The following is a 14,866-nucleotide window of genomic DNA, read 5'->3' as shown; positions in this document are numbered from 1 at the left end:
GCATCCCCTAATGACACAGCAAGTTTATCGACACTGTAGCTGAACAATAGAGAATACTGAGTTCTTGGATTCCTGTCCCATGTCAACTTGATTGATGTCAGTAGTAAGGGGTGACAGTTAGCCTGAGTACCCTGAGATTAAGGAGAAGACTGATCTTATTATGCTCTCCAGTGACTGCAGCTATAAGTGCTGATGTGTGGCATTAAGCAAGGACAAGATCGGGCTCAAGAACACCAATGAGCCTGCTGATATTGTGTAGGCTCATGCAGGAAGAATAGCCACTTCAGCAAAGGTGACTGGTACTCTTAATACAAGGAGCCCAGACTTTTGGGAGGAACAGAACTTTCAAAAAAAAAAGAAAGTTGGTTTAATATTTAAACACCTGCTTTAAGATAATTCACCTTTGCCTGCCATATCTTTAGCAGTTGCATGTAATTACACATTTTCCACAACAGGAGTTGAACAGAACATGTCGAGCAATGCAGCAGAGGATCCTGGAGCTTATCTCAAGAGTCACCAATGAGCAGGTGACAGAGGACCTATTGCATGTCAATGACAACCTCAATAATATATTCCTCCGATATGACAGGTAATCAAGTGCACCTTTACAGCTACACTGAAAGATCCTTTTCTTTAAAAAGAATTTGCATTTATGTAATGCCTTTCACAACCTTGATGTCCCAAAGCACTTCATAGCCAATTACAGTTTTTGAAGTGACTGTTATGTAGGAAATGTGGCAACCAATTATTGCTCAACAGTGTCCTTTAAATAGGAATGTGATGACTAGTTAATCTGTTTTAGTGCTTGAGTATTGCCGAAAAAAGAAATGTTTTTTGTCAAAACCTTTCGTCTTGCACTTGTTAGGACAATTCACAAGAATACCAAATTAAAAGGGGACAACAATTAATACTATGAGAAGACAGTGCTGATTGGCTGGCAAGTGGACTCTGATTGGTAGAGTTGTTGCCGTGGAGAATGCGCCAGTTGATGGTGACCTACAGTTAACTGCCAAACACTGTTTGAAATTTAAACCAGGTAGCTTAACTCTCGTCAAAGCATTGCCCTGAGTAATGAAGCAGCAAATGGCTGTCACTTATTTTGTTTAGCTGAAACAGGTGCAATGTGTGTACACGTTCTTTCTGTCTGCAAAGAACAGGGCCCTGTTTATTGATATATGTAGCTTCCAGTACACGCAAATGCGCCAAATTGTGAGCCCAACTGATGATCTTAAATTGGTTGTCAGTATAATTCTTAGCACACTGAGGATTATTTAGCAAATGTTGTCCAATCACGGAATCACATCTAATGTTGGACACTGTGTTTTGAGTTTTGCAAGCACGGGCTGGTTGAGTATGGTCTGTACCTTGCCCATTGTGAACAGCGGAAGGGATATGCTATTTGACATGATCGGCCGTCTTTGGGATGTACGGCCCACATATCTAGCATCACACTGGCACTGAAATTCATATACCACATTACCCATTTGTGTGATAGGCAGAACATCTTTTTGGCTTGACAGCAGCACCCTGTTAGTGGTGAATACCACTTGTGTTGCTACTGCATAGTCACAGCATGTAACAGCCAGCTTCACCTGCTGCTCAATTTTTTTGAGACACCTTTCCCTTCCAGGGTAATCTGAGGTAGGCTGGGCACTTTTCAGGGCCAAAAATGATGGCCTTAGGTCTGTTCATGAGATTGCATGATATACAGCACGAAATGATCTGATTAGGGTAGCCATTATCCTGCAGGATGCCTTTAATGTGCCTTATTTTGGCATCAAGCTTGCATGGCGAGCAAATGGCTGGGGCCTATTTACGAGATTTTCGATAAGGCCAATCTCCAAGCACGTGGAACTGTAAGGATCCCAATGTGTATATTAACCAGTGAAGGTAGGCTTGCGGTCGACCTTGGTAGAGAATCCCCCGGCAGATTTCTCAACTAGAAATCAAGGAAAAGGAGTTCATTTGACTGCTCCATTTCAAAGATGAATTTGAGTGCAGAATTGAGCCCATTGAGACATGTAAGGAAATTATACATGCAGCTGCAGATTTAAATATGGCGAACATATCATCTACATATCGGAAATATACAAAGCGTAAGAGATTGCGTGACATTTCATCGAAGACATGTTTCCCATTTCGCACTGTATATCGTGCAAACTCATGAATGGGCCTAAGGCCGTCACTTGCGGCCCTGAAAAGTACCCAGTCTACCATATTACGCTGGTTAGGCCATAGCTAAATTGTGCCCAATTACGGACACTACACTTTAGAAAAGATACAAAGGCCTTAGAGAGGGTGCAGTGGAGATTTACTAAATTATCAAGGGATGAGGGATTTCAGTTATGTGAATCAAGTAGAGAAGCTTAGATTCCCCTCCTAAAACAAAAGAGGGGAAATGGGATAGAACTGCTCAAAATTATGAGGGGCTTTGGTAGGTTAGATGGGGAGCTGGTAGGAGGGTTGATAGCCAGAAGTCACCGATTTAAAACGTTGTTAAAGGAGCCAGGTGAGAATGAGGGGAATTATTTTTCTCCACGGTGAATTATGAACTGGAATGCGATGCCTGAAAGAGCAGTGGAAGCAGGTTCAACAGTAACTTTCAAAGGGGAATTAGATAAATACTTGAAGGGGTAGGAAAGGCAGGGGTGTGGGATTAATTATGATAGCTCCTTCAGAAAGCTGACACAGGCACAATAGGTTGAAGAGCTGCCTTGTAACTGTAATGTCAGTTATGTAGTTAAGGTTAGGGGTAAACAGGTGGTGGGTATTGATTGATTATCTTGGAGCACATATAAAAATGGAGTGCCCCACCAGGGGCTGTCAACCCCTCTGATTTATTGATTTTTTAGTTTAATCTATTGATTTTTGTTTTGCTTAAAAAGAGAGTTTATTACAAGAGAATATAAAAGAGAGTGCTGGGATACTGGGAATTAGTAGTAATGAGGCAGAGATCTGTAATGCTGCACCCTGTAAATAAACCTACCAGCAAGGAAAAGATTGGTATCTTGTTTTGTACTTCACCACCTGGCTTGGAACCTATTATCAGCTTTTTGTGTTGTGCTAACCTACATCGATGTTGTACAAAGCAGGAGGAGTGTGATATTTGTGCCTGAAATTTCCAACATGAACTTTCTGGTTTATATGGGAGAAACCCTTAATTCAAGAGCACAGGGCAGAACAATTGGTGACTCCTGCTCCATTTGTACAGAATTCAGATAAACATGAAATCATTTTTTATATCTCACACTTGTCACAACCCACATTTAAGCACATTGCCAAAGTACTATCTCAATTTTTAATCTCCAACATTCCTAGTATGTACATTCTTAAGCTGAAGAGTTTTGAAAGATTTTAGACTGGTTGAGAATTAATAGTGCTTGTGGAATCTGTCCCTGATTTGACTGAAAGTTTTAAAGACCGAAAATTCTCAGTATCTTCTCATGGAATCATAAAATGATACAGTGGACCATTTGACCCATCATGTCTGTACTGGTCCTTTGCATGAGCTGTCCAATTAATCCTACACCCTTTGCTTTTTTCCCCCATAGCCCTGCAAATTTTTCCCTTCAAATATTTATTTGGCGGTTTATATCTTGTGCCTATTTCATTGATTCTGTCTTTCTCATTTTTATCCAGGTTTGAGAGGTTCAGAACTGGACAGAATGCTGCTAATCGAGTGAGTACAGATCAACTCTTGAAGTAAAGCCAACTAATCTAGTTTGAGTCACTATAGACACATGGCAAATATCTCAGACTGAAGGTAGATGACATTGTGCGCATGTTATTTGAAGAAGGTCTGTATTGTGTGTGATGCAAGATTGTACCATACTGTGCAGTTCTTATGGATCTGGAAAATTGATTTAAGATGATTAACAAAAGAAATCCAGAAGGGGTGAGATGGTTGAGCGGAGAAATTTTTTAAAGTAGCGAGTTACCATGATCTGGAATCCATCACCAGAGAGGGTAGCGGAAGTATGTTCAATAATAACTTTCAAAAGGGAAAGAGATAAAAATTTGAAAAGGATAAAATTTACAGAACTATGGGAAAGGGAAGAGGATCGGGCATAATTGGATAGATCTTTTAAAGACCCAGCACAAGCACAATGAGCTGAATGGTCTCCCTGTGCTGTATGATTTCTATGACTTGGCATCCCACTGGCAGCCAATAATGCTCAGCATTTCAATGAATCCAGATGTAAACTGTGCCAACTTGGGAACATCAGATACAGAAAAATCAACCCATGATATCCACAGGCACGGAATTTACTTCCTTTTCAGACTGACTAGGTGCACCTTCCCAACTTGATGAGAGGTGTCAGCTGTGGCTCAGCTCATAGCACCCTCGCCTTTGAATCAGAGGGTTGTGGGTTCATGTCCCACTCCTGGAAACCAAGAACTGTGATTGTACTCGAAAGAGTTCCAATCTGTGACTGTTGATAACTCGAAAGAGTTTCCCAACTTGATGACATCCCATATCACTTCCCAATTGCAGGGTTCCACATATTTAGAATTCATTTGTCGCTACATTTCCTCTTGAGTTAGTTTCACATTAGTATGTTGTAATAAGTTAATTTTCAATCTCTCTTTCTTTCTGTTTCTGTTAAGGTGCCCAGTGGTTCAGAGAATGCAGACAATTTAATAAATCTTACACCAAGCTCTCCAGCTGTTGTCACCCCAGTGACTTCCTCTAATCTCTCATCACAATTGGCAGGGCTCAGTAAGTATTGGTTCCCAATTACCTTAAATCATTAACATTGAGAAGGGGTTAAACAAAACTGCATTTCCCCATCACTGCATATAGTTTCACAGGCAGCAGTGCCTCTCTAGTACAACATACAGGCGATTGTTCTTTGTTTCTAAGTCTGCACAGTACCTCTGGGAGATATTGCAGCCAAGTCTGGTCCTGTCTTTTTACTGTTCCCTGTAGGAGTTGCCTGCTTGATAATTTAAATTGAGGCCCTGACGGTTTAGTCTATAGCCTTCCCCAATGCAGAATGCTGAATCCACTCCACCTGAAATTGGCAGCGTTTCAACCTAGTTAACATCTCAAATAACTAAGCCAATTATATCACATTCAATAAATTAGACGTTGGTTGAAGATTGCATAGTTATAGATAGATCTACAACACAAAAATTGGTCCCTGCCCACAGGAGCTGCCTGCTACCCTCCTTCATCTTAACCCTATCAGCGTAACCATTCTATTCCTTTCTCCCCTTGTGTTTAAATAACTTCTTTCCAATGTATCTGTTCCGTGTACTTCAACTGCTCCATGTGGTAGCAAGTTTCACATCCTAACTACTCTCTGGATAAAGAAGTTTCACTTGACTACAGAAACTCAGTTAGATTACTTTAAATGGACAGTTTTTGTTTTAAGACAAGCAATCCTACTCGCTTTACTGTGCACCAATGGATTTCTGGTAGTTTCAAAGACCACTCGTCATAATATACTCCTTTTAAAAAAAAAATCGAATAGCACAAATTTATTTGGTTGAGACTGAGGGGCTGAAAGGTTTGAGCTGTCAGGTACACAGGAAGCTGAAGGTAACCAAAGAAAACGGCAAAGTAGAAGCCGCAGACCTGGTATATTTCTCCCTCCCTAGCCCAGAGATATGGATGTAGCACCACAATTGTAACCCTTGCTGATTGAGGACAAAAGCAGAATTTGAAGCTTGACTTGCCTAGTTTATGGCTCAGTGCCTCACAGTGCAGTGCATTTAAGTATTTGATCACTTACTAAGGTACAAGAGGGCTGTGAACTGAGTTGGTGACTTCAGAAAAAGTTGGGCGGGAGATGCAACAGTTTCACTTTTTTTGATACATTGCAATAGTAATGAATATTATAATTCTATTATGAGTAATGTAAATAACATGTTTCCAGAGCTAGGGGCCATAAATATTAGATAGTCACTAATAAATCTAGTATGGAATAGAGGAGAAACGTCTTTAACCAAAGAATGAAGAACATACAACTCCATACTGCAAACCGTAGTTGAGGTGAGTAGTATTAATACATTTAAGGAGAAGCTAGATAAACACAAGAGGGAGAAAGGAATAGAAAGATGCAGTGATAAAATCATAGAATGGTTACACAACACCACAGTAATTTGCTGAGGTTCGCATGGTCTATGGAACTCATTTGGTGACTGTTCAGCTACTGAATGGAGGAGGCCATCAGATTCTGAAGGGGCTCGATGGGATAGACAATGAGATAAAAACGGAAAATGCTGGATAAACTCAGTAGGTTTGGCAGTATCTGTGGAGAGAGAAACAGAGTTAATGTTTCTACTCTAATATGACTTTTCTTCAGAACTGGTGAAGAATAGACACTGAGAGGTTGTTTCCCCTGGCTGGGGAATCAAGAACACAGACACATAGTCTCAGAATAGGGAGCTGATCATTTAGGACTGAGGTGAGAAAGCCCTTTACTCAGAGTTATGAATCTTTAGAATTCTCTGTCCCAAAAGGTTGTGGATGCTCCATCGTCGAGTGTATTTCAGGCTGAGATAGACAGTTTTTTGGTGTCTCAGGAAAGTAAGGGATTTGGGGAGTGGGCAGGAAAGTTGTGTTGAAACAGAAGATTAGCTGTAATCATACTGAACGGCAGAGCAGGCTTGAGGGGCCATATGGTCTACTTCTGCTCCGATTTCTTTTATTCTTGTGAAGCCTGTCTGCAATAGCAAATCAGTTAATCCCATACCCTTGCCCTTTCCCTGTAGTCCTGCAGAATCTTTCTCTTAAGGTGTTTATCCTGTCCCCTTTTGAAAGCCTGGATTGTATCTGCCTCCATCACACTCTCAGGCAGTGCATTCCAAATCCTAACTAATTGCTGTGTAAAATATTTTTCCTCATGTCACCATTGGTTCTTTTACCAACCATCTTAAATCTGTGTATTCTGGTTCTCAACCCTTCTGCCAATGATTTCTCTCCATCAGCTCTATCTACAACCCTCGTGACTTTGAAGACCTCCGTCAAATCTTCACCTCAACCGTCTCAAAGGAAAACAACTCCAGCTTCTGCAGTCAATCAACGTAACCAAAGTCCCTCATCCCTAGAACCATTCTCGTAAATCTTTCCCCCACCGTCTCTAAAGCCTTCACATCCTTCCTGTGGTGTCCAGAATTCGTCCCAATACTCCAGCTAAGCTGAATCAGAGTTTTATAAAGGTTCACCATAACTTCCTTGCTTTTGTACGCTATTTATAAAGCCCAGGTTCCTATGTGCCTTTTATCACTTTTTCAACTTGCCCTGATACCTTCGATTTGTGCACATAAACCCCCAGGTGTCTCTGTTTCTGCACCCACTTTAGAATTGTATCCTTTATTTTAGATTGTCCCTCCTTGCTCTTCCTACTAAAATATACCACTTCACACTTCTCTCCATGAAATTTTACCTGCCACGTGTCTGCACATTCTACCAGCCTGTTGAAGTCTATCACGATCCTCCTCAAAGCTCACAGTATTTCTCAGCTTTGTGTCATCCACCAATTTTGAGTTTGTGCTCTGCACCCAAGTCCAGGTCATTAAAATCTATCAAGAAAAGTGGTGGTTCTAGTGCCGACCCGTGCCTCTCGTCTGAAAAATAAACGTTCACCACTACTCTCTCGTGTTACTCACCCATCTTCGTATCCATGCTGCCAATATCTCTCTTATTCCATGGGCATCAACTTTGCTGGCAAGCCTGTTTTGTGGCACTTCACCAAATGCTTTTTGGAAATCCACATACACCATATCAACTCATCATAAAAAACTCAATTGAATTATTTAAACATGATTTGCCTTTGACAATCCATGCTGGCTTCCTGTTGGACACCTATCTAAGTGACTATTAATTTTGTCCTAGATTATCATGTCTCCACAGAGGTTAAACTGATGGCCTGTAGTTGATAGGTGAGATGAGGGGTAGTGAGAGGAGGTTTGTATGGAGCACAAATGCTGACATAGATCAGTTGGGCTGAATGGCTGTATTTTTTGCTGTAAATTCTATGCAATAAATCATTTTTGTTAAAAATCTTTCTCTAAATCAGTGTAAGGTTCAGCTTAATGCTGAAAACGCCGGCCTGTTTCTCCTGTATTGTGGAGCAATCAGTCTGTTGAAATTATATTATCTGAGAAGTATTACATTGGGGATTTGTGTATATTTAGGTGTTGCAGAAGAAAGTGTGAGTCGAACACTGAAGTCCTTGGAGAACAACGACCATCCAAAAACTGAGGAGGAAGAGTTTGACATGTTTGCCCAGACCAGAAGCAACTCCTTGGCTGATCAGCGCAAGAAGTGAGTAATGGCTCATCTGGTTTGTTGCTCCAATTTGTAATTTCTCACCAGTTACCTGAATTTAGAAGTTGAAACAAAAACAGAAAATACAGTGCCTATGTGTTGAAAGAGGAAGAATAAGTAAATATACATGTTGGAGACTAATCCCTACTGAATGAGGACTGAGTTCTGAGGAAAGACCAGACGAATTTGAGTGCTTAGTGTTAAACTCCTGATAACCAGTTGGTGAAGAATGACACCAGGGCCAATATTTACTCAGTTTTGGTTTGTTCAGAGTGAAGCATTACAAGTATACACCTCCTAACTGAACCCTCACCATAGACAAGGTAGATGTCAAAAAGATGTTTCTGTTCTGGGTGAGTCCAGAACTAGGGGGCACTGTTTTAAAATTAGGGGTTGCCCTTTTAGGACAGAGATGAGTAGAAATTTTCTGAGGGTTCTGCGACTTTGGAACTCTCTGCCTCAAAAGGCGGTGGAGACGGGGTCATTGAATATTTTTAAGGCAGAGGTAGATAGATTCTTGTTAGGCAAAGGAATCAAAGGTTATTGGGGTTAGATGGAAACGTGGAAATTGAAACACAAGAAGATTAACTAAGATCTTATTGAATGGCGGAGCAGGCTCGAGGGGCCAAATGGTCTACTCCTGTTCCTGTTTCTTATGTTCTTGTATGTGCTCAAGTAACAACACAGTCAATGCTCTCCACCTGCATTTGTTAACCATTTTTTTATTCTTTCACTGGATGTGGCCATCGCTGGGTCTGCCCAGCATCGGTTGCCCACCATTGATCTCGAGAACTTGGTGGTGAGCTGCCTTCTTGAACCACTGCAGTCCATGTGGTGTGTAGGCACATCCACAGTGCTGTTAGAAAGAGAGTTCCAGGATTTTGATCCAGCAACAGTTGAGGAATGGTGTTATAGTTTCAATTCTGGATGGTGTGTGTGGCTTGGTGGGGAGCTTGCAGATGATGGTGTTCCCATGCATATGCTGTCCTTCTAAGTGGTACAGGTCGCAGGTTTGGAAGATGCTGTTGAAGGAGCCTTGGCAAGTTGCTGCAATGCAGCTTGTGAATGGTACACACTGCTACCTCTCTGCGTCGGTGGTGAAAGGAGTGAATATTTAAGGTGGTGGATGGGGCGCCAATCAAGTGGGCTGCTTTGTCCTGAATGGTGTTCAACTCTGTGTGTTTGTTGGAGCTGCATTCCTCCAGGCAAAGGAGAGTGTTCCATCACACTCCTAACTTGTGCCTTGTAGATGGGCTTTGGGGGGTCAGGAGGTGAATTACTTGCCACAGAATTCCCAGCTTCTGATCTGCTGTTGTAGCCACAGTATTTAATATGGCTAGTCTGATTCACATTCTGTTCAATGGTAAACCCCAGGATGTTACTGGTGGGGTATTCAACGATGGTAATGCCATTGAATGTCAAGGCGATGGTTAAATTCCTTCTTGTTGGAGATGGTCATTGACCGGCACTTGTGTGGCATGAATGATACACAATTACTCAGTATTGAAAGGAAGCCACTGAGCTGGAATCTCAAATATTAATTATTAAAGTATATAGAAAGTGTTCCAGACTTGCCTTATTTCAAGCTGTAGCACCAACAACAGCTTATGTATATAAAGCTCCTTTAAACATAGTAAAACCTTCCATGGCACTTCATTGGAGGATTATGTTATGACCCAGCAGTTGGTAAAGCTGAGTTATTAAAGTGGCAGATGGAATACAACGTGGGGAAGTGTGAGGTCATGCACTTTGGTAGGAAGAATAGCAGCATAGACTATTTTCTAAATGAGGAGAGAATTCAGAAATCTGGAGTGCAAAGGGACTTGGGAGTCCTAGTCCAGGATTCTCTTGCAGGTTGAGTCGGTAGTTAGGAAGGCAAATGCAACGTTGGCATTTATTTCGAGAGGACTAGAATATAAAAGCAGGGATGTGCTGCTGAGGCTTTATAAGGCTCTGGTCAGACCACATTTAGAATATTGTGAGCAATTTTGGGCCCCGTATCTCAGGAAGGATGTGCTCGCCCTGGAGAGGAGGTTCACAAGAATGATTCCAGGAATGAAAGGCTTAACATATGAGGAACGTTTGAAGACTCTGGGTCTATACTCGATGGAGTTTAGAAGGATGAGGGGGGATCTGATTGAAACTTGCAGAATACTGAAAGGCCTGGATAGAGTGGACGTGGGGAAGGTGTTTCCATTAGTAGGAGAGACTAGGACCCGAAGGCACAGCCTCAGAGTAAAGGGAAGACCTTTTAGAACAGAGATGAGGAGAAACTTCTTTAGCCAGAGAGTGGTGAATCTATGGAATTCATTGTCACAGAAGGCTGTGGAGGCCAGGTCATTGAGTGTATTTAAGAACAAGATAGATAGGTTCTTGGTTGGTAAGGGGATCAAAGGTTACGGGGAGAAGGTGGGAGAATGGGGTTGAGAAACTTATCAGCCATGATTGAATGGCGGAGCAGACTCGATGGGCCGAATGGCCTAATTTCTGCTCCTATGTCTTATGGTCTTATTTAAGAATCCCTGAGGGAAACTTTAAACAACTATCATAACCTATATTTTAAAGTGGTATGCTTGAGATGCAACTCTAAATTCAGGAATCAGACCACCAGTTCTCGAGAGGTTTTTATATTAAACTAAATGAAACATTTTATTAAGTTACAATACATTAAACACATACACGTGGCTACAAATTACTACTATCATAACTTTTAACAAATTCCCAGACTAATCGCCACTAAGGCGACAGCAACCCATAGATTTTTAAGCAGACACCAGGCAAAGCATTTTCACCTTACAAATTCAAAATGAGGTTCCTTTCACTTTGGTTCCTTGCAGACACAGTGGTAGGCTTACAGGTGCTTTGATGTTACATGCCTCTGCTCTGCACACACAAAACTGTTATTTGTTATACCCAGCACACCTCATTGAATGTAAATTCTCATTATATCACCAGCCTCTTTGAACTCCACCTCTTCTAACAGTAAAACCCCTTTCATAGTACCAATTTTATTAGTAATATAAACATTGCTTGGTCTCAGATAGCTAGGTGCCAGAGTTCACTCCCCTTCTTAAATGCCCTATTCAACAAAATGCTCTACTGCTCTTACATCTCAAAACTAGTGTACATCAAAGCACCCAGACTAGCTGGCTTTAATCCAATTAAGACACACTCACAGACTTAAAAGAAAAATAATTTCCAATAATCTATATTAATAGCTTCATGACAATTATCAGACAAAATTTGTCATCAAGCCTTAAAAGGAGACTTTAAAACAGATGACCACAGCTTGTTTGAGGAGGTAGGTTTTAAGGACTGTCTTAAAAAGGGAAAGAGAGATAGAGAAGTGAAAGGTGTAAGGAGTATTGCTGAAAAAAGAGACATGCTGTCCAAGCTTTTCGTCTTGCACTCAATCAGGACAGTGCGCAAGAAGTTACCAATAGTAAAGGGGGATCAACAATTTATACTGCATGAGAAGAGAGTGCTGAGTAGTTAACAAGTGGACTCTGGTGAAGGTGTTGCCATGGAGAATGCGGAATGAAACAGTTAACTGTCCAGCTTTGTTCAAATTTGGTAGCATGTTTCTTTCTTTTTCTTCAGCAATACTCGGGTTTAAGGAGGGAATTTTAGAGCTTAGGGCTGAGGCAGTTGAATGCAGGGCCATTGGTGGAACAACAAAAAACAAATGCACAAGAAGCCAGAATTAGAGGAGTGCAGAGATGTAGGAGGGTTTTAGGGCTGGTTAAGATTACAGAATTAGGGAGGGGGCAAAGCTATCGAGAAATTTGAAAATGAGGATGCGAATTTTAAAAATTGAGGCATTAAAGTAGAAAAATGTCTCCGAGCACATCAGAGGTGACAACAAAAAAAAGATGCTGAACCTAAAGGAGAAGAGCATAGGAGAGGTGACCAGGAGCTTGGTTGAAGAGAGAGTTTTAAAGATGGCCTTGAAAGGGAAGAGTTGTGGCGAATCAGAGTTGTACATGGTTGAAAACACGGCTGCTAAAGGTGAGGCAAAGGGTGAGAAGTATGCATATGAAGTTGGACCCAGAGGAACAGAGTGCTTGGGAAGGTTGGGATTATAAGGTTTGAGGACATTATGGAGAGGGAGGAATTAAATACAAGAAAGAGAATTTTAGATTTGAATTGTTGGGAGGGGAGGTGGTGCAGTGGGTTATTGAGGGTGCGAGGCAAGTGAGATGGTGTGAGCAGGAACATTTTGGATGAACTGAAGTAGGTTTCCTGCTTGCACAACCTTAGTGTAATTGAGTTCAAGTGACAAAGGCTTGTGTGAGGGCTTCAGTGGGAGTTAGGTTGAGGTGTGAGCATGGGTTCAAAATGCAGTCTGGCAAGTTTCAGAGTCCTTCACCAGAGAGACGTGTGCAATGGATATCCAGTTAGCAAAGTGGAGGTAAAAACCTGGAACAATATAAGTGTAGTGGATGATGTGATGAGGATGTATGGGGGTTTTCCCCTGAATGAATGGGCCAAATAATAGCCCAACTTATAGAATCATTCAGCCCTCTGGTCATTGTGCCTGTACCTGCTCTTTGAGAGAGTTGCCTGATTTACTCCCACTCCCATGCTCTTTTGCCCATAAACTTCCAGCTGAGGCATAGCCTGTGATTTATAAAGATTTAGCATAACTTGCTTGCTTTTGTACACTCATTTTGTATCTGTTAACATGCTTTTTTTAACAGGCTTATCAACTTTTCCTGCCACCTTCAAGGATTTGGGCTTGTGAACCCCCAGATCTTTGTTGTTGCATCCATGTTTAAAAATTTTATCATTTAACTGTGGCTCAATTGGTAGCACCCTTGCTTCTGAGTCAGGTTGTGGGTTCAAGCCACAATCCAGAGATATAAGCTGTTACAATCCCCATAGAGACAAATAACATGAAAAAAAAGGAATCCCTAAATGACCCCGATGAAAGGAACTTTTCACTTTTACTGTAATAGTCAAACCCAAAAGCAACATAAAATTACGTATGCATTAATGGATAAATTGTATTTCAATAGAAACGATAAATTGCACTTTAAATAATTGATACAACAAAGATAGGTGTCTCAAAAATACATCACCCCCCACTGTGCCCAAATCATATATGGCATTAATTTCAGCCACCTAGTCACACAATCTCTGTGTCACCCAGGTGGAGATTCAGTTCCTTTACTTATACAGGAGGCAGGCCTGAAGTCCTTTCAGACAGCAGTCTTACCACACCCAATTTCCATGAATACCCCAAAGGCATACTCTTCCAGGAACACTCCTCCTATCCTGGAATCGGTCTTTTTGGTTATCTTTTCCCAGCTGCCCAAGACTTCCTTCCTTAGCCATCTCCCACTCACAGCTTCACCATACTGAGCTGTTCACCTTCTCCTGACCTGAACCTCTCAAGAACCCTGCCTGTTTCTTTCTTCCGAACAGAAACCAACTCCTTGACAGCCCTGTTTGGGTTCAACACCAGAAGTTCTAACTCTGCTTCTGACCCCAACAGAGGCTCTGTGTCTGTGTGTGTGTTCTGCACACAACACTAGCTGAAACCTAGAACCCAATTAGCTGATGTTTGTCATTTTTGGTTGTCAAGCTGTCATCTGTATAGCAACCTATTTCTCAGAATTGACCTCGCAGCTAAGAAATCCAATTACAAACTCCTTTCCCAGAACCAGCTTAGTTTGACTTTGGATTAAAGGGATATCTCACAAATACAAGCTTTTGCAAGGCGCAGAGCATCACAAAGCACATAATTCAAGCTGATTCCAGTATAGTAATGAGAGAATGCTGCATTGACTTGAGTTGCTCTCTTTTGGATGAGAGATTAACCCAAGGCCCTGTGTGCCCTCTTGGGTAAAAGATCAAATGGTAATCTTTGAAGAAGAGCAATGGAATTCTCCATGGTGTCCTGGTCAATGTTTACCTCTCAGCCCACATCCCAATTACCTGGCCATCATAACATTTGCTGTTTATGGCAGCTTGCTGTGCACAAATGGCTGCTGTGTTTCTGACATTACAGCAATGACTACACTTCAGAGTTTTTCATTGGCCTAAAGCATTTGGGATGCCCTGAAGTTGAGAGAATGCAGTATAAATGCAAGTCTTTTTTCAAACGGCAGAGAGATGTCCACCCAGAATTTATTTTCTATTAGCTTTCTTCCCCCTCACACGCTGCACTGGCACCAGGCACACCTTATGATGTGGTGGCATTAACTAGTAAGTTTATGCAAATTCCATGCTGGTTAAGACAATATGCTCGCAAACAATGTTCCGTTGTTTACGGTATAATGCTTCAACACTTGGAACCAAGTTAATTTGATCATGAGAACAATATCACTCGAGTTTATAGTTCTTGAGCTCAGTCTCCCCAGGTCAAATTCAAATTCCTGTTTTAGAAAAGAGTAATAAGACCGTTTATCCTACAGCAACTATAAATTCCTTATTACGATGTCATAATGGCAGGCTTTGCATGACCTGATTAAGGTCTTGTTCACTTGCAACCTTCTATCTAAACTGTAGAGTATATTAGGGTGAGTCATTTACAATACTTCTACTGTATTGCTTGATGTGGCTGAAAACTGTTTCACTTTCAAT

The 14,866-nt window shown here is 41.4% G+C and overlaps 1 protein-coding gene across 6 annotated transcripts in view; it reads left to right on the top strand.

Annotated features, from left to right (window-relative positions):
- LOC144669566 (TOM1-like protein 2) overlaps positions 1–14,866 on the top strand; it is a 116,434-nt gene that overhangs the window by 63,638 nt on the left and 37,930 nt on the right. For all 6 annotated transcript variants that reach the window (XM_078532058.1, XM_078532060.1, XM_078532056.1 and 3 more), the window contains exons 8-11: positions 456–589; positions 3,640–3,679; positions 4,609–4,720; positions 8,146–8,275. In XM_078532058.1, the coding sequence (XP_078388184.1) occupies positions 456–589; positions 3,640–3,679; positions 4,609–4,720; positions 8,146–8,275 (416 nt within the window). The remainder of the gene's footprint in view (positions 1–455; positions 590–3,639; positions 3,680–4,608; positions 4,721–8,145; positions 8,276–14,866) is intronic.

The sequence above is a fragment of the Cetorhinus maximus genome, chromosome 29 (assembly GCF_964194155.1).
Source record: "Cetorhinus maximus chromosome 29, sCetMax3.hap1.1, whole genome shotgun sequence".
NCBI lineage: Eukaryota > Metazoa > Chordata > Chondrichthyes > Lamniformes > Cetorhinidae > Cetorhinus > Cetorhinus maximus.
This window is presented reverse-complemented; position numbering and strand designations above follow the sequence as displayed.